At 35.3% G+C, this 24,710-nt stretch overlaps 2 protein-coding genes and 1 long non-coding RNA gene across 3 annotated transcripts; 1 reads left to right on the top strand and 2 right to left on the bottom strand.

The window, feature by feature from the left end:
* Positions 1-9,769: 9,769 nt before the first annotated feature.
* On the bottom strand, positions 9,770-15,370 carry LOC129724697 (nuclear pore complex protein Nup160 homolog). The gene is made up of 18 exons (XM_055679817.1): positions 14,942-15,370; positions 14,738-14,840; positions 14,386-14,681; positions 14,125-14,320; positions 13,889-14,064; positions 13,620-13,832; positions 13,336-13,526; positions 12,765-13,277; positions 12,466-12,574; positions 12,140-12,410; positions 11,874-12,074; positions 11,702-11,820; positions 11,077-11,643; positions 10,829-11,010; positions 10,475-10,772; positions 10,254-10,414; positions 9,985-10,188; positions 9,770-9,870 (listed from the first exon to the last, which is right to left on the bottom strand). The coding sequence occupies exons 1-18, from the start codon at positions 15,033-15,035 to the stop codon at positions 9,826-9,828; spliced, it is 3,939 nt and encodes a 1,312-aa protein (XP_055535792.1). The 5' UTR covers positions 15,036-15,370; the 3' UTR covers positions 9,770-9,825.
* Positions 15,371-17,283: 1,913 nt separating this feature from the next.
* LOC129721832 (uncharacterized) lies at positions 17,284-17,581 on the bottom strand. Its single transcript, XR_008727502.1, has 2 exons — positions 17,483-17,581; positions 17,284-17,424 (listed from the first exon to the last, which is right to left on the bottom strand). It is a non-coding gene; the product is annotated as an uncharacterized LOC129721832 (long non-coding RNA).
* Positions 17,582-18,262: 681 nt separating this feature from the next.
* Positions 18,263-23,732, top strand: LOC129724477 (alpha-1,3-mannosyl-glycoprotein 2-beta-N-acetylglucosaminyltransferase). The gene is made up of 5 exons (XM_055679414.1): positions 18,263-19,515; positions 19,772-19,876; positions 19,938-20,028; positions 20,091-20,261; positions 20,319-23,732. Exons 1-5 carry the CDS (start codon positions 18,602-18,604, stop codon positions 20,430-20,432), a joined length of 1,395 nt encoding a protein of 464 aa, XP_055535389.1. The 5' UTR covers positions 18,263-18,601; the 3' UTR covers positions 20,433-23,732.
* The last annotated feature ends 978 nt before the right edge of the window (positions 23,733-24,710 follow it).

The raw sequence follows: 24,710 nt of genomic DNA, 5'->3' as shown, positions 1-24,710 counted from the left end.
CCAGTTAGAGTAACTGAACCATGTTTTCTTCCGGCACAAACTTTTACCCACCTACAGCATTATAACCAAATAACTGTTGAACTATAGATGTACATATATTTATCATATTTATGGTCGGGTTTCGGGTTTTCAAACCCGAAACCCGAACCCGACCCGTACCCGTCGGGCTCGGGTCGAGTTCGGGTTTGAAAAATTTTGAAAGTGTCGGGTTCAGGTTTGAAAATTTTTGAAAGTGTCGGATATGGGTCGGGTTCAGGTTTGGTGAAAAAAAAATCGGGAAACCCGTAACCCGACTATATCAAATATTCATAAGATAATGATGTCTAATTTCATGCAACTGTAAAAATCACTAACATTTTAATACCATTCGAGGCTCAAAGCTTCAGGGCAGCCTAAAATTGGTTTAAAAAGTCGCCCTCAAAAAAAAATCATCGGGTTCGGCTGGGGCTCGGGTTTCATAGTTTTGGGTTCGGGTCGGGTTTGGGTTTCACAAAAATAAAATTTTCGGGTTCGGGTTTGATCAAAAAAAAATTTCGGGTTCGGGTTTCAACCGAAAAAAAAATTTCGGGTATGGGTTTGAAAAAAGCCAAACCCGACCATCTCTATTTGGTGGATTTCACTGACAGCTTAACGTGAAAATGTTTGACAAAACAATTTGCTCGCTGATTTCCAGCAAACATTTATTTACTCTTTTGTGTTCAGCAAATAGTTTTGTTGGATTTTCGTGAATCATTGAATCGATTACTGGTTTTCACTAAATTAATCAATTCAATACTGGTTTACAGTAAAAATAAAATTGCTGAATGAAATTCAGTAAATTTTGGAACTATCTTACAGCAACATTTGGGAAAAATGATGTGATCCAGCAAACAAGCGGTTTGCTGATATGCTTTCAGCAAAGTATTTTGCTGAACCATGAAGAAACATTTTGCAGTGGTAGTTTTATTTGGAAATATTCTAAATAGAAAACGACTTTTACGATTATCTTATATATTGTATATGTTATTGTTTTTTACGCGATCGTATCCCGAGCAGGAGAAAATATCATTATAATATCACAACCAGATTTCGATTTCGATCTTAATATAATATACATAGTTGGTAAAATAACAAAAAAATAATACCAAAATATTGTTGCTCCACGACCATATGAATAACAAAGCTTGATATTCCAATAACAAACCAACAGTTTGCATTAAAAATCACAAAAATTAAATTATCAAGTTATTGAACACTAAATGCCTAACTGAATATATTATAAAAAATCAATACCGAACAATTTTCACTTTAAAACTTACTTTTGATGAGATATTATAAAGGCATTGCGAGATATGATATCAAAATTTTATAATATTTTCATATCCATGTGTGAAACGTAAATATCTGCCGAATAACACGATGAGTTCTCATAGCTAAATATGTTATTGATGAGTTATGATTTTGTTATGCTCTCCTGCCCGCGATGTTGCACCTAAAAATCCGCATAAGCAACAAAACTGACACAGCGGGGGCCTAGTGTGGTTGGTAACGTCTCCGTCAACCACGCTCGACGCCTGGGTTCGAATCCCACCGCCGACATAGATGTCGATGGTTGTGAGGTGGCGTGATCCACTCACAACCAACCCAACTGGTCTAGATGCAATCCTAGCCGACACCGGGAGATTTTCTGAGGCGAAAAATCTCTGGGATCACGCCTTCCATCGCATGAGGAAGTAAAGCCGTTGGCGCCGGTCCGTTAATAAACGGGTCGTGAGTTAGGATCCTTGGTGTGGAGTCACCTCCCTGGGCGTCGGTGATTGGCCATAACAGTGGCGGAACTAGACCGACGGAAAATAAACGAGAATAAAAAAAAAACAAAACTGACGTTAGTTACTGAAGCGCGCGTAATAAAACACGTGAACTTTGCGATTCGATCAAAAAATGAATACAGTATGCGGCAGAAAAAAATGCGAAAATGTTCAAACGTTAGTATTGGGTTTTTTGTGTGTCTAAAGTTTTGTTGGTTTACATTCACTTTTGAGTGCATCAGAATCGGTTCATTGCAAATAAGTGAAAATGTACTCCAAAGAAGTGATAACGAGTTTTCTGTTTGCCCAAAAGACGCCGAAAGAGATTACCGAGGCTGTTGGATGTCATTTGGACACAGTTTATCGCATCAAAAAGTCCCTGAAGGATGGCCCTGAGCAGCGAAATCCGGGAAGTGGACGTCCTCGGTTTGAACATACGCAAATGTTTCCGGATAGCTCAAATAAAATTCAGAGTGGACTGTGTCTTGCTCCAAAAACAAAATCTTTTCGGTTTTAATTACGGTGGTCGGTATTACCGACTTTTCGAAAAACCGGTATTTCGGTATTCATAAAAATAAAAATCGGTTAAACACGGTAAAAAACCGGTATTTTCATTTTTTTTTTGGCTAATACAAACCAAGAGCGACTCGTTGTCTTTAAACCTACTTGTTCAACTACAAAATTCTGAAAATCATAGTTTGGGGAAATAATGACAATCATGTCCGCGAAAAAAACGCAACTCTGTACTATTTAAAAATAAAACTGAAAAATAATTAAATATATACAGAAATTTGGATTTGAAATTTATTTTTTGCCTAGCGTTTCAGGTCGCATCTATGGACGTGTCGCTGCATAATTATGTTTTTGCATTTATGAGTACCTATGCTTCAATACGACCCAGTTTTTTCTGTATGATTTAGACCACTTGTTTTGATCTCTTGTGGTGTTATACAATCCAGATACAACACTGGATAAATTTAATAGTGTTTGGAAAACTTTAATGAATGAATCCAGTGATATGATTACGAAGAACATAATTTCGAAACTTATATTAGTCAAAAAAACATACAGATTTTTGTTTCAAATTCCTTTCACATCGCAAAACTTAGTTTTAAATTAATGAATAAATTTGAAATTCTTAGAGGAACAATTATTGAAAATGTTGAGAAGAGTAAATAAATGAAGAAGAAAATGAAATGACGATCAGAAAAAAATTTACAATCTACGAATTCGAAGGAATCGAACGTAAATACTTCTCTATTCTGTTTGATGCTCTTTAAATAGTTCTTCCAAATTCAGTTGAACCTGAGAAAGCATTTTTCTCAGCTAGAACTATTGCTAATAAAATTCGCTGCGGTTTGGGCGACGAAGCTTTGACCATGCTACAGCTATTTAAATTTCACTTTCTCAAGAAAAGGAGCAATAATTTTTAGGACGAAATTCTTTATTAATTGACTATTTCCTCCTGTAAACGCTTTGTATCAGGAGCAACCTGTTCGTAACTAGGTGCAACCTGTGCAATGCACACGGAGACGCCAAACAAAAAATAAATCCTCAATTTAGGTTTATATGTATATATTATTTTTTTAGTTTTACTTTTAAATAGCACAAAACGAATAATGACTTACGTTTTTTCGCAGACAAGATTGTGATTACTGCCCCAAACTAAAATTTGTGGTTGAACTGGTAGGTTCAAAATTGATAAATAGGTTAGAGTAAATAATATTCAATGTTGCTTCTGTCTAAATATATTCATGTGATTTGTAACGCCTACCTGAGTGGGTAGCATTCGTTAACCTTACAATGATTTATGAATATTGTGACAATTATTTTTTAATTTTAAGAAAAATACCGGAAATACCGGTTTTTTCGTACTACCGGTAAACCACCCTAGTTTTAATACAAACACGTCCATTGTTCTCGTCTCTCGATTTTATTATGATGGTTTGTCGAAAGACCACCCCACGGGGGTGGGGGGTTAACGAAATGACCACGTGGTCTTTTTTCCTGACTTAATTTAATTTATAATTTCTTGTTGCCACCAAGTCAAGAGTAAAAGCTTTTGCATTTCAGAAAGATAGAATGTACTGAAAGTTTAATAATAAAAATGTAAAAAATTTTTGGAACTCGACAAATGAAAAGACCACGTGGTTGAAATCGCAAGAGGGAGGGGGTTGGCCAATAGACAATGAAAGACCACCGGGAGTGGGGGCATTTAAAAAGTGATCACAATATGACCACGTGGTTTAGGAACGGTCCAAACAGGAAGTTCGTTTTTCTCTTACACACTTAGATTTTATTGCCGAGAGCTCAACAGCTGATAAGTTCAGCGAAATGTTCTACAAGTTTGCGGCAGAATTTTCAAGAACTTCGGCAAATGAAATTTAATACCTGCTGGTGCTACGTTCGTTATAAGAAAACTTGCCAAGGATGCCAACATTTCTGACGAATCATCAAAGAAGACTCGCACGCATCTTCCAGAGCTAGAGTGAAACGCCACTTGATCAAGAAGCGGATAAAAGAACTACGAGTAACTCGTTCGAAGAATTTGCTTTCTTTGCTGGAAAAAGCAAAAAATAATAATCCTGTTCTCCGGCGAAAAGCTGTTTAGCATCGATACATCGATTTATTTCAGTTACGGATGTTCCTGACTAAGTAAGGTTTAAGGTCCAAACCAAACATCCAAACAAAATTAGAGGACACATCGAGTGAATTTGTTGGTAAGACCTTATACAGAATATAACTAAATTCGAACATGTTGATATTATTGCCTAAAGGTACTTCAAACAATATTTGAAAGAAACACCATAAGTTTACACAATTTTTTCTGCCGCACCTTTTAAATGATGTTTGCTGAATTTTTCTTGAAAAGACCTAAGAATAAAGTTATTTCATCTGCAAATCACGATGAAAATTAGGAGAAAAAATAGTGAATATTCGAGACTTTGAATTTGGAATCTAGTTTAAACTCCACGTGAAAGATCGATCAAATTCTGTAATCGATAAAAGACACCCACCAAAAAATACATGAAAATATAATTATTGTACATCTCTCATCATTTCACGATTTAACTCAAGAACGGATCAGTGGACCGGCATGAAAATTTGTATGTAAGGGTTTTTTCGGCCAAGGAAGGTTATTATGCTGGTTGAAAACCCCTCCTTCTCTGTAAGAGAGGGGTCCCATACAAATTAAATACCAGTTTCCGCAGAATTTGAGTGCCAATCAAGCAAGTAGAACCAAATTTGGCATGTGGAGGTTTTAGGGGACAATACATGTTTTTATGGTGGTTTGATACCTCTTTCTAAGGAAGGGAGGGCTTCCATACAAATGGAATATGAGGACTTTAGATACAAGAAATGTTTCTATAATAATTTGACACACTGTTGCAAATCATCGTAGAAACGAATTAAATCCAAATTATATTATAAATAACTAATTGAACGCTTATGAAAAAAATTGAATTAAATGACCTTTTGTCTTAAACTTTGCTCATGTATGCCTCAATGAACTGAGTATTTTCAACGGGTGGAACATTTTTTCAACTTAAGAGTAATTTTCTTAATGTGCGTAATGTAAAATTGATTCTATTCAAAGCATTATAGCTCAGAAACCTTCAGTTACACAGGATAGCTATTTGAGAATGAATTGTAGGGAACGGATGCTACCCTGTAAAAATATACACTGGGAACAAAAAAAAATCAATAGCAAGTATACACATTTTGTTATAAAATTACTTTTGAGTCTAAAATTTTTTTTCGCCCGCAGAAAATGCTGCTTGCAGAGTCAGATATGTGTGCAAAGTTTAAAATAAAAAAACGATAACCATTTCAAAATCATCAAACATAGGTACATGTTATAATGTTGAATGCCATTAAACAACTATAATTTGAGTGCAAACGTGCTCCACCGATACGTACATAGGGTAAGGTGGGGCAACCCAAGAAACATTTTTTGGCTTAATTAGCACTTTTATAACTAATCTTATTCAGCTGACGGCTGAAAATAGGTCGAATAATGTATTTCTAAGTGTTTGATCAGTTTTTAATGAGTCGGTTTTGGAGAACTAAATCAGCTACCTGTTACATTAGACTTCCTAAATAGCCGAACACGGGCTTAATAAGAAATAACTCAGCCATTTGAACAACTTTTATACATGCTGATCGGTTCTGTAGGAGCGATTATTCATACTTTGTAAAGCTTGTAGAAAAACTCTTCAACAGTCAACAGTAGCTGGCTTATAGTCTATATAAGTGCTTTTTCAGCTTTATTACAGCTATGATTGAAAATATAGAATAGTCTTAATTAAACAATTTTTTTTGCTTAGGCGATTCGAACACATCTAAATCTTTCGATGTTTTGCACTTGTGTGTGTATTTTTCATCGTTTATTTTTATATTATTGTTAGTGAAAATAACTTTTTTAGTATCCAATTAATTTACTGCCAGTCTCGAATCTCGAACTCATGCTCATGAGGTTCCTGGTAGAACGCGGTGCCGATTCATCTATCTTGACATACGTGCATACGTATCGATTTAACACATATATATATATATATATATATATATATATATATATATATATATATATATATATATATATATATATATATATATATATATATATATATATATATATATATATATATATATATATATATATATATATATATATATATATATATATATATATATATATATATATATTTCCAGTTTATTTCATAAACAATTTTACATTGGCTGTACATATACTGAATTGTAGCTGAACAAGCGCTTCAGCATTTGTATCATATCCCTTGAACACGATAGAATACGTTTTGTCAAAGTGACTGTCGTCTGTGATTGGTCGATTTAATACAAGGCACTGTAGAATTTTAATGTTAGTGGGTACGGCTAGCCGTGCTGCAAAAACTATCATTATTTTTCGTTTGAACTGTTTGTTTCTGTTTACGAAGTGGATACACTAGCAAGGATTTGTACAATTTCTACAGTTAGGGATACAAATGCTGAAGCGCTTGTTCAGCTACAATTCAGTATATATACAGCCAATGTAAAACTGTTTATGAAATAAACTGGAAATATATGTACGGGTTAAATCGATACCTATTCATGTATGTCAAGATAGACGAATCGGCAACGTGTTCTACCAGGAACCTCATGAGCATGAGTTCGAGATTCGAGTATTTTTTTTTTTTTGGTATTGGAATTGGAGAATTGGATACTAAAAAGGTAATTTTCACTAACAATAATAGAAAAATAAGCGATGAAAAATACACACAGAAGTGCAAAAAATCGAAAGATTTGGATGTATTCAATTAGTCTATACAATAAAAAAAGTTGTCTAATTTAGACGAATATATATTTTGAATTATATTAATCGTAGCTGTAATAAAGCTGAAAAAGCACTTTTTCAGAAAAACAGAATGTACAATTTTAGCCATGGAATTGTCATATAGGCGCTTATTTATACTATAAGCCAGCTGCTGTTGGCTGTAAAAGAGTTTTTCTACAAGCTGTACAAAGAATGAATAATCGCTTCTACAGAATCGATCAGCATGTATAAAAGTTGTTCAAATGGCTAAGTTATTTCTTATTAAGCCCGTGTTCGGCTATTTAGGAAGCCGAATGTAACAGGTAGCTGATTAAGTTCTTCAGAACCGACTGATCGAAAGCTGATTGAACACTTAGAAATACATGATTCGACCTATTTTCAGCCGTCAGCTGAGTAAGATAAGTTATAAAAGCGCTTATTTAGCCAAAAAATGTTCCTTGGGAAGTATTAAGAAGCGTTTATTCAACCAGTTGGTTTAGTGTTTGATTAATGTTATCTAATAGCTATTTTTTAAATCGAAATAGCGCTTAACCAACCAACAATTAAATAATTCCGTGGAGTATTTCACAAGATTTTTTAAACCTGAATTTATTGCTTGTTTAGCTGATAAATCAACCTGAGCGGTGTGGCAATCCGTTTCATCTGTTTGCAGACTTTATTCAGCTATTTTGAAATTATTAGCTGTTTTATTCAGCCCAAATGTTTGTTGGGAAGATGGGTCACCTAAGCTAGATTTACAATATCTCGTAACTGAAGTAAGTTTCGGTATACCTTTCAGATGATTATATTGATGTTATGTATATTTTATAGAATAACGCTAAAACATAACAAAAATCGAGTGTTGGTTCGCTTTTACAGAATTTTTAGAGGTTTTTTTTGCACTTTAAAAAAGGCGGGGCAAGATTATAGTCACTGTATACTTTACTAGTCTGGCGGACTGGATTTCGGGAACCAGTGTGAACTGTCAAAACGGGAACCAGTCGATAGTGCGTCGATTTTCGCAGTTGAAGTATTGTAATCGTGCCGTAAAAAGATACAGAATAAATTAGACTCAATAATTGGATTTTTAGTGACAATTGCTATTTTTTTGAGAATAGTTATTGTAATGAATAAATGATATCACAATAATGTTAAATTTATACATGTGAGAAAATCACAAGAAATACTTTCTTTCGTCGCATCAATAACGTGCTCTTTTTATAATTATTTGTTTATTGATAACATTATACTGCCATAGATTTGCTGTCCTGTCGCTTTTCACGCTGTACTATTGTACGGGAAATGCTCAATCGAAACAAAATGATTTTTTTTATAATTCTCTCTTTCAACGAATAAATGAATTATCAGGTAACTCGCAAAATTTTAGCCATTTTCTTCTAATCTTCGCATTCTTTGGAAACCGGAGTAAACTTGTTTGTTTTCTTGTCCATCGCCAATTGCTATTACATTTGTTATAAACGCACTTCATTTTCACATCAAATGTTTACTTTCAAAGAAGTCATATGCAACATGAATTATATCCAGTGGTGTCAGGATTTTAATGTGAAAAAGTGGGTTGCCAGTTGCATGGTTCCCCACTCCGCCAGACTAGTAAAATACAGTGACTATAGGCAAGATGGGTCATTTGAAGGGGTATGATGGGTCACCCTTTCAAACAACACAAAATTATGATCAAATCTCAATAAACTTTTTACGGATAACAAGAAAAATGCCTTCTCTTCATAGATAACAAAAATATAAGGTATTTACCGCAGAATGGGTTAAATTTCTATCGACGATTATTTTCCGCATCATTTTGAAGAATTTCTCTACTGTCGGGTTATTGAAGCAATGAAAGTTTTTTTCGGAGTGACAACACTATTTGCGTCAAATCTAGCCTCAAAACTGAAACGTTAACTATGAAAAATCAGCTGTCGATGCGAACTATACTGCCTCGTCTTTGGTGACCCATGCTGCCCCAATCTTTAATTTAGTTCACGATTGTGATATTCATGATTATTTTACATTTATTTATGGTAAAAAGCATATTATTTAGTACATCATGAGCATAACTGCTGCTGCAATAAAGGTTTACTTCAAATTATATAGCGTACGACGAGAGAACACGTTTTTTCAAAAGTGTGAATCGCGTAAAAAACTTAGCGAAAAAATATTTCTCGCGTAATTTTTCAAAGCGACCTATCTAACATTGAGAGACTCTCTTTGTTTACTTTCTCTTTGATCAATAATAATGTGTTTTTTCCATATTTCGTAACACTCAATGCATAGTAAGCAAGACAGTATTACTATCTCTCGATTTAGGGGAAAAAAGCTTAGAAAATATATATAATGACGACGTAATTAACGAAACAAAATGAGAGGTGAGAGAATCTGTCATTGTTACTTAGGTCCCTTTGAAAAATTACGCGAGATTTTATTTATTAAAAACAAGCAATATGCAAATATGAACTATGAACACGTGATACATAGTCGAAAATACGTTACGCATCATGCAAAATTAGTGTCATTACAAAAAAAGTTATTTCACGCTCAAAAAAGGCACTGACCCATTTTGCCCCACCTTACCCTAACATACCAAATCCAAAAATATATTAATTACTATCATTCTATATTTTTATATGAGCTTATATGTACCTAATAAAAAAATAAATTCAAGGACAATTTTTTTTTATTTGAAAAACAGAAATAGAACAGATACAGAGATTTTTAATTGGCTATACAATTGATGAGCTCTCCGAGATTGTTCTTTTGCTGCAATTGAAGAAGAATGTAATTAGTAATCTATCAGTATACAAAAAATGAAACAGGATATAATTGCAATGCAATTACATCTTTTCATCTTCACACCTATTATCTACTACGAACCTCTTGGAATTTTACATCCTTGCGAAATTCGTGCAGAAGGCGATCAATCAGCGTAATAGGCAGTAGAAAACGGTTGAAGTGAAGCGATGTTATCGATGTGCGACTGATTAACTGCGATTGAATAAGCTTAACTGCGACATCATATGCCTCTTCAAGTCGTCCATAGTTTATGTATAACTGAAGAAGCTTTGTCGGTATCTTATTCTATAAGTACAACGAAATATCAAATCATAATTTTACTGCTACATTATAAAATAATTGAAATTTACCATGCACCAATCAGTAAGCCACTGCGGTGCGAACGCATTTTTAGAAATAATTTGATTCATAACTGATGCATAACATGCATCCTGATCCTTGGTTTGATTCAACAAACAATATTTCAGGAAGTTCCAGGCGGTATCCGTACTATCAGAGCTGATTATCGATTCTACAGAGAAAAAAGAGCAATATATATGTATCCGAATTGAACAGTACGTACGTGTTCTACCCGCAAGATTATTTTTGTGCAGCCAATCCCAATTATCAGCAGCATCTTGCATAGCACACATCACACATGCAATTGCTAAACTCTCATAAACCGGAAGGACATTTCTACCAAGAGCAAGTGCGAGTTTGAAAGCAGTGGCATATAATTTGGCATTTGCCAAAATTACAATGAGCTCATCGGTATCCACATCTAAAACAGCTTTATAGTCTTCTAGCTGTTTGGAAATTTCAAGAACAGCTTCCGTCACCATCAATTCTTTACGTATGTCAGACAAGCTAATAACTTCAATCTTTGCTTTCTATTTAAAGAATGAAACACTAAAATAGTAGTTGAAATTTGTTTAAATCGAATTACCTGGTCATCTTGAGATTTGTTTTCTTTAAAAACCGTGGGTTTCGCGATCCACGCATAGTCAGGAGCCACTAAGTTTAGCGCATTGACACATTTTAGCAAGGATTCACAGCGCATTTTAAGGAATACTGGAGAATTACATTCCAATTGGCATCTAAGGGCTTTTTCATACGCAATAAGAGAAGCTAGAAAAAGTTGAAAGAACGTACAATGAAAAAAGTATTTTTTAAATGTATGTAGACTAGTAGTACCTTTCCTCATATTGCCTTTCAAAATGAAATAGGAATACAAAAAGTCATAGTGGCTATTTTCGGAGATCTCCACCGATCGTGCATGCATTTCCATAATATTTTGAAAGTCCATCTCCAAACCGTAATACGGGAGATCGATCAAAATGTTGAACTTTTTAGCCTGGAACAAACGCCACACCAATTGTCGCAGACAATCTTTTTTTCGTGTCTGCTCACAATTGTAAACCAACGAATGATATGCTTCTTCATAGTGACCTAGCTCCATATGACTACTGAAATCTATGCTTTGAAACATTGCCTGTTGTTTGGTTTGTACTGAAGTTCCAATGGCAATTTGTGCCAGTACATTAATGCAATCGTATGCACCATAGTGTTCGAACAATCGGATCACCTTAAGGTAGAAAAGACTCAACATCTCATCTGGTGGCACTGAAACGGTGTCTGATGACTTAGTGAAAGCGATTAAATATGGTTCGTTCAAGATCCCTTTTGCTGACTGCGGAAACAGGTCTAAAGCTTTTGAATTTTCACCGTTCATAAGATATGATTTGGCCAGAATAAAGTTTCCTTAAAATAGATAATATGAAATGTGACAACAATTATTAACTTAGCACTTATATATTACGAGAGCAATTGTTCCATTCGCACCAAGAGTTCAGTAAACGAACATATTCTTCTATAAATATGTGCATTTCACCTTGCATGAGCCATTGTCCGAAAGTAAACTCTCCCGCTACAGGCCATCTAAAATTATACATATTTTAGAAAAGGACTAGATCAGGCAAGTTAATACTTACATAAGACGTAGCAATCCGTTGCTAATGTTAAGCAGCTCGGTGAACCATTCTGAATTGTTCATCAAACTTTGTTTCATATCGGTAACCATACACGCTTTAAGTCCCTTGGTAGCAACAAAGAGATGTAGCAATGAAATGTATTCGAACCCATATGCCTCTTCATGTCCAATTACCAGTGAGGCATCACTTTCCAGCGACTTACTACAACCAAAAGTAATTTCTACTTAGATTCATTATCGATAAATATGTATCTATGATCACAGTACCTGCGGACCGCAGCATAATCCACGACCGACTCAGCGATCCAATTCATAACATAATATGATTGAAGAAATACCTCACTGTCTGGAATACATTTGGAACGGATTATTTCCATCGCATTACAATTTAGCGCAAAGTTATTCAACAGCAAATGTTGTAGAACAATAAGGTTTCGTACGACCATATAGCGCAACTGAATCATCTGACGAACGGTTTCAGTCAATAGTTGTACCCCCAGCAGACCTCCAAAGGGAAGACTCCTCAAACTTGGATATACTGAAAAAAATTAACTTTATATCAAAATACCAGCATGCTACTGAACCAGACATACAACTGGGCTCTGAGGAGGGCGAGTCATGGTCCAACTTGAGCTTCTGAAGGATAACGGTTACAGCTTTGGGTAGATCTTCAATGGATTGAATGACAGCTGTTAGGTTACACTGGAAGCAGCCATTTAGAAAGAACATTAAAAAAATGAATCATTATAAGTAACTTTATGCAAAGTGTTGCAAAGTTTAAAATTTCGAAGAACCAAACAGTATTGATGACCACTCTTTCAATGTGTTCTTGTTGAAAAGAGCTGTACATATAATCATACGAAGGTGTCGAGAATAATAATAATGCAGTTACCTGATTTTCGAAACTCTGCGATGCGGAAATGGTTCCCATTACATCCTTGATAGAACGTAGCTGGAACAGGCAAGACTCGATTTCTATTTTTTCATCCTCGGGCACAAATTTATCAATCTGCTTCAGCACTCTTACTAATACAGCGACATCTTGTTGTACAGATTTTTCACCAGTGTCACCATCACTTCCAGGGTAGTTCTCTGAGAGTAATGCTAGTTCCAATTCATCGCAGGGTCGAAAAAACGAGATTAACTTCTTTCGTATCAAACAGAATACATTCATTTCTTCGAGTATGAGCATGCCGATAGGTTGACAAGCTTCAAAGTTGTACTGAGAGCAACATAGATAAAACTTTTCCCATAGTGTCGAAGAGAGCTCTATAAACTCTTCGTCGGTTATGTTTTGAAGTTTGCGCTCATTTTGTAATTCTCCATCAATGTAACTGCATACGTGCCGTTTCAAAGCAGCCGTAGAAATGACGGAACCGGAATAACTGAAGCTTCGGTTAAACATCTGCGATTTTCAATTTAATAAATTTTAATCGTTACAAATAACAACAACTCACACGTACCGAAAGAGTTTTCGCAATGACATTGTTGTGAAACTTTCCAGAGTGAAAGATGCGATTACAATAGGCATGCTTCAAATCAGTTCCCTTGTCCAGTTTTACCACATACTTATCGTCCATGGTTTCCAGTGGTATTGGAAGCCAGAAATTGATCGATTGACTGTTGATTGAATAAGTCAGCACTTGCATCTCACCTGTAGGGAAAACAAATATAATTGAATGCGACCATGGACCGCATTTTTTTGGCCTAAAAATCTAATGCGTCGAGGAAAGCGAAGTTAGTTTACCTTCAGCATTACACCACAGTGCCCAAATAGCCTGATCAGATATTTTGTAGTCGATCAAATCATAGTTTGGGGCCAAAATGACAGACTCTCTCTTCAAACTAACGTTACTAGAATCGCCTATGACAGGACGGAATATAATGAACTCCGAACAATCGGAAAATGCTAAATATACACCAATGAGTGAAACAGATTTTCGAACCATCAAGTTTTGAGCTGTAATTTTATAAACCTAATATATGTGGCAACAGATACAAAGTAAAAGCACTCACATCCTTCCAGTCTTTGATCAGAATGCTTTACTAGACATTCCACCCCAATGCATGAGCCGTTAAGCGACCAAACACGAGCAATATTGTTGCGATAAAAAGCATACAATACCGAGTTACCCTCTATCTCACCGAATAACAAAGAAACTACTTGATCTGGAGTGTTGGCGTTCTTTTTCCTAAAAATCAAAATCATGTTAGAAATCTAAACATTATTGTGCCATGCATGAGAAAATAACCTCCACGCATCCGTTAAATTAGAAAACAACCGAGATATCAGCTGGTTGTGCTTAAGTTCAATTATTTTCACTCCACCGAGGCTTCCCATTTGGAATAGATATAGCGCTGACACGGTTGAAACTGCATAAAACGCATCACTATCATTTATGTCATGTTCCACCCGAAATGCAGCAGCAATTGAAGGTAGCGATTGGCCTGCAGAGAAGTAATCGCGACAGTATAATTTAATAATAAGACTAAATAATAACTGAGAGCTTTACCAATATCGTTGCTAATGACATAGAATGAAGTCGAATCACATATCTGCTCCTTTGTGATGGACGCTAAAACTGATTCGTGCATCCCATCAGGATTTACACTGTTAGCTTTCGGATGTCGTAACAGAATCCGGTGTACACTTGTCACGGTTACAATTAGCAAAACTACTTGCAATCGGTTACCGCTAATTTCAACAGATAAGATTGGACTTTCATCGAAACTTATTTTCAAATTGTTGTTAGTTAAGTTTAAATTCATACTAATCTCACTCAAGTAAATGAAATCTCCGCAAGTCCGCCTGCAAAATAATCTTCAGTTTTCTAATTGAAGACAATGAGGGAACAAGGATCTTACCAGTAAATGAATCGATTTGAACGATAATCTTCCCGCTCAACGAAGCAGTAACCTCCACATTGTTCCGATGTTTTCACATCTTGTAACATGTTATGAATTCCGCCTATAGTATTGTTAATTTATAGTTACAAAAGTAAAAAATAAACCAACCACCATTAAATTTGAATAACATTTAATTAACTTGTCAACCTGAAAAAGCCTTACCAGTGCTCACGTTGATCTCTCGGCAATTACCAACATTTGGTGAAAGTTGTCTCATCGGGACTTCCCGATACTGCACCGGAACATAAGGATCCATATTTGAAGCACTTCTGGGACTGTTTTTCGGATTCTCAATCTAAATAGAAATGCAATAAATCGTATCGCAATAAACACGGCTTTCGCAGCTTGAGTAAACAAGCGTGTGGCAGGGGCAGCGCCAAACAACTTTTTGACAGCGATTTCAAATTCCCGGTACACTGATCTGATCGAAATGTTATCTTGACCACCAACCTAGGGGCTGAACAACTTTATTTTTATGACAAATATTGTGCAAAGATGAAAAATAAAAAGATAGGTACACAAGTGACAGATCTTCTCATACACCTTGCGAACATCAAACTATGTGGCATCCCCGACCCGAACGACTTCAAGAATCATTAGTGGTAAATGTGTGCATGTAATGTGCATAAACTGTCAAATACGAGTTTGATAATAACAACTACGGAAACGTCTTGTCAAACGTCAAGCCGATAACACACACACTGACACAGTTGATGTTTTTCGAGCGCGTTGAAGGCGTTTCGACCTTATTGACAGTCACATACAGGAAGCTGCCCAGCAAACAATTTTGTTGAAGCTTTTTAGGCTCTAGCTCAGCCCGAACTAGCTTAACTGCAGCTGTAACAAGCTGTAAATTAACAAGATTGTTTGTTGGGTGTGTGTTTTGTTGTTGCTCGTCTTCGTTAAAGCGCGAAATTGCTAAAAGCAAACAAATCGAAATACTCTAAGTTAATAGTCTCATTCTAGGTCTTATTGCAAATAAATGTTAGATTATTTTATTCGATTTTATTATTTTATTTTTATGAATAGACTCTCTCACCGAATCTCTATAACCTCACTTTTCTGACAGCTAGTGGTAACTTTGTTTACAATTTAGATTTTGTGCTTATTTTCTGATGGAGCAATCTATGCGTATTGGAAATGCTGCTCAATTCATTGTTGTTCTTAGTGTACTGACACCTCACGCACAACATTTAAAGGGCATTTTGGTCATAATTAAAATGATTTGCTATAATTGAAAAGAAAAATACCACACTCGAAGGTAAACAAAGTTACCAGTAGCTGTCAAACTCAGGTGCGTGACGTCACCGTGCGATGGTCTATAATTTTGTTATTTGATTTATAGTCCCTATGACTAAAGAAACTGTTTTAAAGCAGGCATTCGGGATTATTAAGGTTAATAATTTTTAACAGGATGAGATGCAACGAAACTACAATTCAAAATTCATGATATTTTAAAAATTATTGCACCAATTGGAGAAAAGTACATAACCAAATAAAGGTGTTTCTGCACTTCTATTTATCGATTTAGCACTTGTTACAAACGCAAACTGTTTTCAAAGAGATTAGATAATGGCAAAACACAGAATCATCTGTAGTAAATATTTATTGATATTTTTGAGGAAAAGATATCACCGAATCATGCCATTCGAATGTCTTCACATATTTCTTCCCATGTCTTCCCATGTCTTCACATTATCTTCGCAAACCAACAGATGTCTTTACTTTGTCTTTGCAAACAAAGATGTCTTCACAGCTAGTTGAATCTTCAAAGACATTCCTTCCAATCTGGCATCGCAAATCTTGTATTTTTATTTATGTCAATGTGACAGATAAATGATTCACAGTTAGTTGAATGTCTTCAAATTGAAAATTTGTCTTCAAATCTGGCATCGCAAAATTTGTATTTTCAATTATGTCAATGTGACAGATGAATGATAAATATAGAAAAATCAACCAATATCGTTAATATTACCGAAATATTATCCATGAAAACAAAGTTGACTAGCCCCTAGCCATCACACGGTAAGAAAGAAAACCCCATTAATGGGTACTTTTTCAACCATTTCGCCAAAAAGTGAGCCAACCCATTTAGTGGGTAAACTCGATTTACCCATTAACGGGTATAAGGCAATCCACGAGACAGTTGCGATCAGCTGATTTCAGTCTGTTTTCAACTTATGACAGCTTTATGTATGTTAGATCGGTCGCAACTTGGATGCAATTTGGATCCATAAGCGTGAATACAACAATAAAAAATTACTTTTGATATTATTGTCGACATTAAAAGATTTCGGTTTTGGTCGTGTTTTGGTTTTGCAGCTTGAAAAACAGCAACAATAACAAACGTACAACCAAAGAAACGTCACCCGTGGATTGCCATATACCGATTGAACGTCAAAAACTGGGTACAATTTCACTCATTTTGAGAAACGAATTATACCCATTATTAAATAACCGGAAATTTCACTCATTTCACTCAAAAAAAATGAAAAGAAATGAAAGTGAAATCAATTATTTTTAATTATTTGCAAAAATGAAACTTATTGATGAATACAGGAGTATTTTATCTGCTATCATCAATTGTCAGAATCGCTATTCTCTGCAACAAAGCCAATACCATACGGATAGTGAACATTCTAGACCTAATATAAAATAATCTCACATTGTAAAATTCAACACTTGATATAACATACTGTTTACCTTGCAACTTCTTAAACGACGCAGTATCGAATCTCTTTTAAAGTCCTTCCATGGCAATTGTTAACAAATAATAAACAAAACAGATCGTAGAAGGAACGCGTGTGAATCGACAGAGCTAACTAAAACGATGCTTGAAGTTTTTTTCACCCATTAATGGGTAAACAAATGACCCATTTTTTTTCTAAGAACATGTCTTTCTAATGCGTACAATTTTACCCATTTCACATTTTTTAATTCACCTATTTTTTGACAGCCGCATATAACAGAAAAAATGGGTACAACAATACCCATTAATGGGTTTTCGACTCTTACCGTGCATGAAATGAATAATCATTATAGATCATTGCACGATGACGTCACAAAACAAGAAGAAGAAAGAGATTTGACAGGTGTCGCGGGTTTGATTACATAGCAGAATTTTCGGCTCGAATAAAAAAGCGGAAGTTTGTTGTTAAAACTTGCGTTTTCAAGAATAAACCAAAAATCACACTAACGAATTCGCATAGGCGGAGAGTTTTTATCTTTTTCGTACTCGTATCATTCATTTTCACTCCGATCACATAAAAAGTGAATAGAACAATTTTCTCCTACAAACCCGTGGGAAGTGTCAGAAAAGTGAGGTTATTTTTCGTGTGCAATGATCTATTCAATTATTGATTCATTTTTAGCAGCACCTTTTCAATGTAACACATTGTGTCCAAAGTTATGCCGGTTATGCCATTTTGCTTATTTTGTCGATAATTTTTAGTATTAAATTGTTTAACTGGCAACATTGTCAAAACCTTAAAAAACCATCTGTCAGCTGTGCAAACCTGAAGCGAGATTTATTTCAAGTTCTAATTTATTTAGATAAGTGATAAATAATATACATATTGAGGCATTTGTTCAAATTTCTGCATACTGCTACGCTCCAAAAGCAATTCTTGTTCGTTGAGAACGTTCAGAGTTGATATGAAATCTACCGTGACGATGGTTGCTTTTGTGACGTGGTGTTATAAGAGTACAACTCAGACCGTTTTGTTACGTGTAATAGGTTGAATTTAAAACAGGTGTATAATTAAATCCACTATCTAAACAGAACGTGCTTGTAAGAACCACGGTTTACAAAAAACGATTGAAATGCGTCCACGGAAAACAATCTTCATTGCTGCGATACTGGTAGGATGGGTTTTCACCACATATCTGATTTTTCTACGAAACTTCAAGGATTCCACACCACAGAAAAATTCTGAAGTATTACAAAAAGTTCGTTTGCTTGAACAAAACATACAAATAGAAGAAGACAACAGAGAAAAGCTCTATCGTGAAGTTATCAGAATTTTGCAAAAGGAAGAAAAAGTTACGAGTTCTGAACCATTGCCAACATTAGCAAATGAAGTCGAGGTAGACGATGTACTATCTAAAGTTGCAGAATCTCCACCAAGGCCAGAGGCTGAAATCATTCTTAGTAAATTCCAGCAAAAATATATAAACGATGATATAAACAGTCCAGTAATACCAGTGCTAGTATTTGCCTGTAATAGGCTTTCAGTCAATAGATGTTTAGACGATTTGATCAAATATCGTCCCAGGGCTGACCAATTTCCAATCATAGTTTCACAGGATTGTGACCATGAGCCTACCCGGAATTTGATTCTATCGTACAAAGAAAATTTGACACTAATTAGACAACCTGATCAGTCTGATATTACCGTACTACCAAAAGAAAAGAAATATAAGGGTTACTACAAAATTTCACGACATTATGGATGGGCGCTAAAGACAGTCTTTAAGGAAGGATTTGAATCAGTCATCATCGTAGAAGATGATTTAAGTGTCGCTCCGGATTTTTTCGAATATTTCTTGGGAACATATCCCATATTGAAAAAAGATCGTTCATTATGGTGCATCTCAGCTTGGAACGACAACGGCAAAGATGGACTGATTGACAATGCTGCTAGCGAGCTACTTTATCGGTCAGATTTTTTTCCGGGACTCGGATGGATGATGACCAAAGAATTGTGGGAAGAGCTGGCACCCAAATGGCCTAAAGCGTAAGTATTTTTACAGACAAACATTTTTGTGATGTTTGGCTAGGTGTGTCGAATATTTATTGTTGAAAGCATGGTCTAATTTTGGAGTACGTAAGTTTTTACTAAAATCAGTTTGTCTAATATGAATAATTTGAATTGGACATTTCCGTACTGTGCAATACTTTAGAAAAATGCCTGACTGGCATGGCTCACCTTCGGTGATGGAAACTATAATATAAAACTGAGATATAAAATCTAAACATCACATTAATTTCAGGTTTTGGGATGACTGGATTCGACAGCCTGAACAGCGTAAAGAAAGAGCTTGTATCCGACCCGAATTACCACGAACACGCACTTTTGGAAAGATTGGGGTTTCAAAGTATGCGCTTTTCATTTTCAAATTATTTTTGTGTTAAAGCTCATTGAAATATCTTTTACAGTGGTCTGTTTTTTGATAAACACTTAAAGTATATTAAACTCAGCGAAGAATTCACCGGATTCACTAAAATGAATTTGACTTATTTGCAAAAGGTATAACGAAAAAAAACTTACGGTGATGTTTGAAAACAACTAATGTGTCCTTTCATTTCAAGTCTATTTACGACAACATGTTCCTGAATACGGTGTATCAGAGCCCAATTGTAACACTAGACGAGCTCAAACGAGGTCAGGTTGTGCCCAAGGATTCCATTAGAATTACATACCTTACCAAAGAGCAGTACAAACGGGCTACCAAGAGCCTTGGTTTAATGGATGATTTCAAGGTGAAGATTGAATCTAATTACCATCGACCAAATATTATTTTTATCAATCTGTTTCAGAGTGGAGTTCCTCGCACTGCGTACCACGGTGTTGTTTCATTCTTCTATAATGGACAGCGAGTATATCTTGCCCCAAACACTAACTGGAAAGGATATGATCTCACCTGGAGTTAACAGCAACGGGTACTTCTTTATCGACGAGAAAGTTTAAGCGTATTTTTAAGCAATTTACTGGGGTTGAAAAACTGAAACCGGTACACTTTTCCTACAGGAAAATCATTTTTTGTTGTAGAGCGTTCTAACAGACTGAAATTATATTGTTTCTGATGCAATATGCTGCTCAATCTACTACAAGGAACCAAACGCTCTGGGTAGATCGAGATTATACTGCTTTTTATTCTTTATAGAAAACTTTCAACTGCATCACGGCATTTCATTCCTCTCCGTTGGTAAATATGGTGTAGTTGCGTTCTTTCTACACATATTTTTAACAATCTTTGATGTGCTAAATATCGAAGTGCATTGTGTAGTTTCGTTAAATAATTATTCATAGAAAGCTAATTTTTTATAGTTTTTAAATTCCAATGAAGAAGGTAAATTTTTAAAATAATCATAGGTATATTTTTTGAAACTAGTCAATCGTAGATAACCGACATTATTGTCTCCGTGGACAGTTTTTTTTTGTCACTATTCTCAAAATTGTCTAACAATTGTAAAAATCTTCTCTTGCTAACAATAGTTAATTTTTGGCATTGACTTGTATTGATTTGTAAAAATCATACTTTTCGAACTTATATATGGAACATGTGAATTCATGTTAAAAGGTATATGAATGCATATGAAAAAAAAAATCAAGTAAACCTAAAGCCTATCTCACGCCTTGAGCACATTTTTATTTTGGACATGCATATTATTACTTAGTGTAAAATGCGCAAGCACCGTGTAGAGCACCATTTGTTATCCTTTAAGCTACAGGCAAACAAACTTTACTTCGTTTAAAATGCAACAAAGAAAAATGTTAGGAGATAGTGTCCTAGGAAAAAGGCGCGCAGCTAAACGCAAATTGTACTGTTGTTAGTATCACGGGTACAAAGGAAAATCTTGCATTTATTTCGTACCCTGCTCATCAGATTTTTCTCGAAAAGCTGGATTCGATAAATAAATAGCATACCAGAGCAGCGTCCAATAAGGTCAAATAAGAATGCATGCGTACGTACCTAACTAGCATCGCATTACGAAGAATCTAATTCATAAAATTACACTAAGCTGAAGCACATAAATACGAAGCAAGCAAAATTGATAACCCCGATCTCTGCGTAGTTTTCGATGGATTTCTGAAAGAAGATTTGCCTGTTCTAACAGAAGAATAAAATATAACATTGTAATATATAAGCCAGTGGTTGGCTGTGATATCGTAGTCTTACAATAATGTTTGTTTAATTTTAGAGAAATTTCTTTGACTGCATCCTAAGCTGTTGTGTTATATGAAATCTAAATCTAAATTAAGGGCACATGGATTTTTCTACGAGCATTGTTTTATGAAGCTCAATATGTAGAACTACTGAGATCACGGGAACACGTTCTATCTCTCTGGACGCCATGGTATTTCGGTTTATTACGATTTTTGATCAGGAAAGTGAACAGTGTGATATCCTCTACATCAAACCCTGCATTTGAATATTATTTCGAATTTTTAGATTCCTTTAGACCTGCAAATTTACTTACTTCTAATTTTTCTATTGAAATCTAATCAGGTAACTGCAAATCTTTCTTATAAGTGAGGCTGACGTGACGTTTTCCAGTTTGGCCACAACATAGGGCCAGCGGTTAACAACGCAATCGTGAAAAAATATTGAGGAACGAGTAATAGAAACACAAAGAACCGTTTAAATGGTGCCTAGGAGTAGCAAGCCATTTTCAGGAGCTTATTACGGGAGTCACTTCACGGTGAAATCAGAGTGAAGTGAATAAATTCCCTTAGAGATAAGTGACTTTTCACCTACGCATACTAGTAAACGTGTAAACCCGTGAAAGTTGCTTTTGTTTCCTCAAAACTGTAAATCATCGCATTTCGTTGCTTCGACTTTTATCACTTTTTAACATTTTTGGTGGATTATGTTCAGCAGCTTCTTCCGATTTCTGATCACGAATGAAAAAAAAATATTCAGAAACAAGTTTAAAACACATAATGAGTGTTCAACTGAATATTTGTCCAGCTGCTAAAAACATAGTATTGCAAACAAAATAGCTATTTGTAAATATTTTCCTCAAATAGTTGCACTAACACATTCGAGGAATACTCTGCATCATCCACAAGTATCATCCACAAGTATCATCAACCTATGGCAGGCGCGCAGCTAAACGCAAATTGTACTGTTGTTAGTATCACGGGTACAAAGGAAAATCTTGCATTTATTTCGTACCCTGCTCATCAGATTTTTCTCGAAAAGCTGGATTCGATAAATAAATAGCATACCAGAGCAGCGTCCAATAAGGTCAAATAAGAATGCATGCGTACGTACCTAACTAGCATCGCATTACGAAGAATCTAATTCATAAAATTACACTAAGCTGAAGCACATAAATACGAAGCAAGCAAAATTGATAACCCCGATCTCTGCGTAGTTTTCGATGGATTTCTGAAAGAAGATTTGCCTGTTCTAACAGAAGAATAAAATATAACATTGTAATATATAAGCCAGTGGTTGGCTGTGATATCGTAGTCTTACAATAATGTTTGTTTAATTTTAGAGAAATTTCTTTGACTGCATCCTAAGCTGTTGTGTTATATGAAATCTAAATCTAAATTAAGGGCACATGGATTTTTCTACGAGCATTGTTTTATGAAGCTCAATATGTAGAACTACTGAGATCACGGGAACACGTTCTATCTCTCTGGACGCCATGGTATTTCGGTTTATTACGATTTTTGATCAGGAAAGTGAACAGTGTGATATCCTCTACATCAAACCCTGCATTTGAATATTATTTCGAATTTTTAGATTCCTTTAGACCTGCAAATTTACTTACTTCTAATTTTTCTATTGAAATCTAATCAGGTAACTGCAAATCTTTCTTATAAGTGAGGCTGACGTGACGTTTTCCAGTTTGGCCACAACATAGGGCCAGCGGTTAACAACGCAATCGTGAAAAAATATTGAGGAACGAGTAATAGAAACACAAAGAACCGTTTAAATGGTGCCTAGGAGTAGCAAGCCATTTTCAGGAGCTTATTACGGGAGTCACTTCACGGTGAAATCAGAGTGAAGTGAATAAATTCCCTTAGAGATAAGTGACTTTTCACCTACGCATACTAGTAAACGTGTAAACCCGTGAAAGTTGCTTTTGTTTCCTCAAAACTGTAAATCATCGCATTTCGTTGCTTCGACTTTTATCACTTTTTAACATTTTTGGTGGATTATGTTCAGCAGCTTCTTCCGATTTCTGATCACGAATGAAAAAAAAATATTCAGAAACAAGTTTAAAACACATAATGAGTGTTCAACTGAATATTTGTCCAGCTGCTAAAAACATAGTATTGCAAACAAAATAGCTATTTGTAAATATTTTCCTCAAATAGTTGCACTAACACATTCGTACGTAAAAAGCAGGGATGTTACGGATGTGATTTTTCAGACATCTGCAGATGCGGATGCGGATATGTGATTACGGATGCAGATGTTGATGCGGATGTCAATTTTTATGCGGATGTTCCGCATAGACTATATCTATAGACCTTTTTACGTACGAATGTGTTAGTGCAACTAGTTGAAGAAAATATTTACAAATAGCTGTTTTGTTTGCAATGCTATGTTTTCAGCAGCTGGACAAATATTCAGTTGAACACTCATTATGTGTTTTAAACATGTTTATGAATAATTTTTTTCATTCGTGATCAGAAATCGGAAGAAGCTGCTAAACATAATCGACCAAAAATGGTGAAAAGTGATAAAAGTCGAGCAACGAGATGCGATGATTTTAAGTTTGGAGGAAACAAAAGCAACTTTACACGGGTTTACAGGTTTACTAGTGTGCGTAGGTGAAAAGCAGGCCTAAGAAAAGACGCCATTTTTAAATGACCGAAAAATAAGCAAAATATTGGAACCACGGTGGGTTCGAAATGGAAATGGAGCCACAAAAAAAGTCACATACAACCCAGTGCAAAAGCATAGGCGCGTCTAAGGCCTGGTGAAAAGTCACCTATCTCTATAGAGATAAGTGACTTTTCATCTACGCACACTAGGAAACGTGTAAACCCGTGTAAAGTTGCTTTTGTTTCCTCCGAACTGTAAATCATCGCATCTCGTTGCTTCAACTTTTATCCCTTTTTAACATTTTTGGTCGATTATGTTAGCAGCTTCGTCCGATTTCTGATCACGAATGAAAAAAAAAAATCATTCAGAAACAAGTTTAAAACATATAATGAGTGTTCAACTTAATATTTGCCCAGCT

This window comes from Wyeomyia smithii, chromosome 2 (genome assembly GCF_029784165.1).
Source record: "Wyeomyia smithii strain HCP4-BCI-WySm-NY-G18 chromosome 2, ASM2978416v1, whole genome shotgun sequence".
NCBI lineage: Eukaryota > Metazoa > Arthropoda > Insecta > Diptera > Culicidae > Wyeomyia > Wyeomyia smithii.
This window is presented reverse-complemented; position numbering and strand designations above follow the sequence as displayed.

Excerpts from the sequence above, each read along its gene's own strand:
- LOC129724697 (XM_055679817.1), bottom strand. The coding sequence starts at position 15,035 with ATGGATCCTTATGTTCCGGTGCAGTATCGGGAAGTCCCGATGAGACAA. Across the intron at positions 11,644-11,701 it reads CGAATGGAACAATTGCTCTC|GAAACTTTATTCTGGCCAAA; the intron begins GTAATATATAAG and ends ATCTATTTTAAG. Across the intron at positions 10,415-10,474 it reads GCACAAAAATAATCTTGCGG|AATCGATAATCAGCTCTGAT; the intron begins GTAGAACACGTA and ends TTTTCTCTGTAG.
- LOC129724477 (XM_055679414.1), top strand. The coding sequence starts at position 18,602 with ATGCGTCCACGGAAAACAATCTTCATTGCTGCGATACTGGTAGGATGG. Across the intron at positions 19,877-19,937 it reads GGAAAGATTGGGGTTTCAAA|TGGTCTGTTTTTTGATAAAC; the intron begins GTATGCGCTTTT and ends TATCTTTTACAG. Across the intron at positions 20,262-20,318 it reads GTTTAATGGATGATTTCAAG|AGTGGAGTTCCTCGCACTGC; the intron begins GTGAAGATTGAA and ends AATCTGTTTCAG.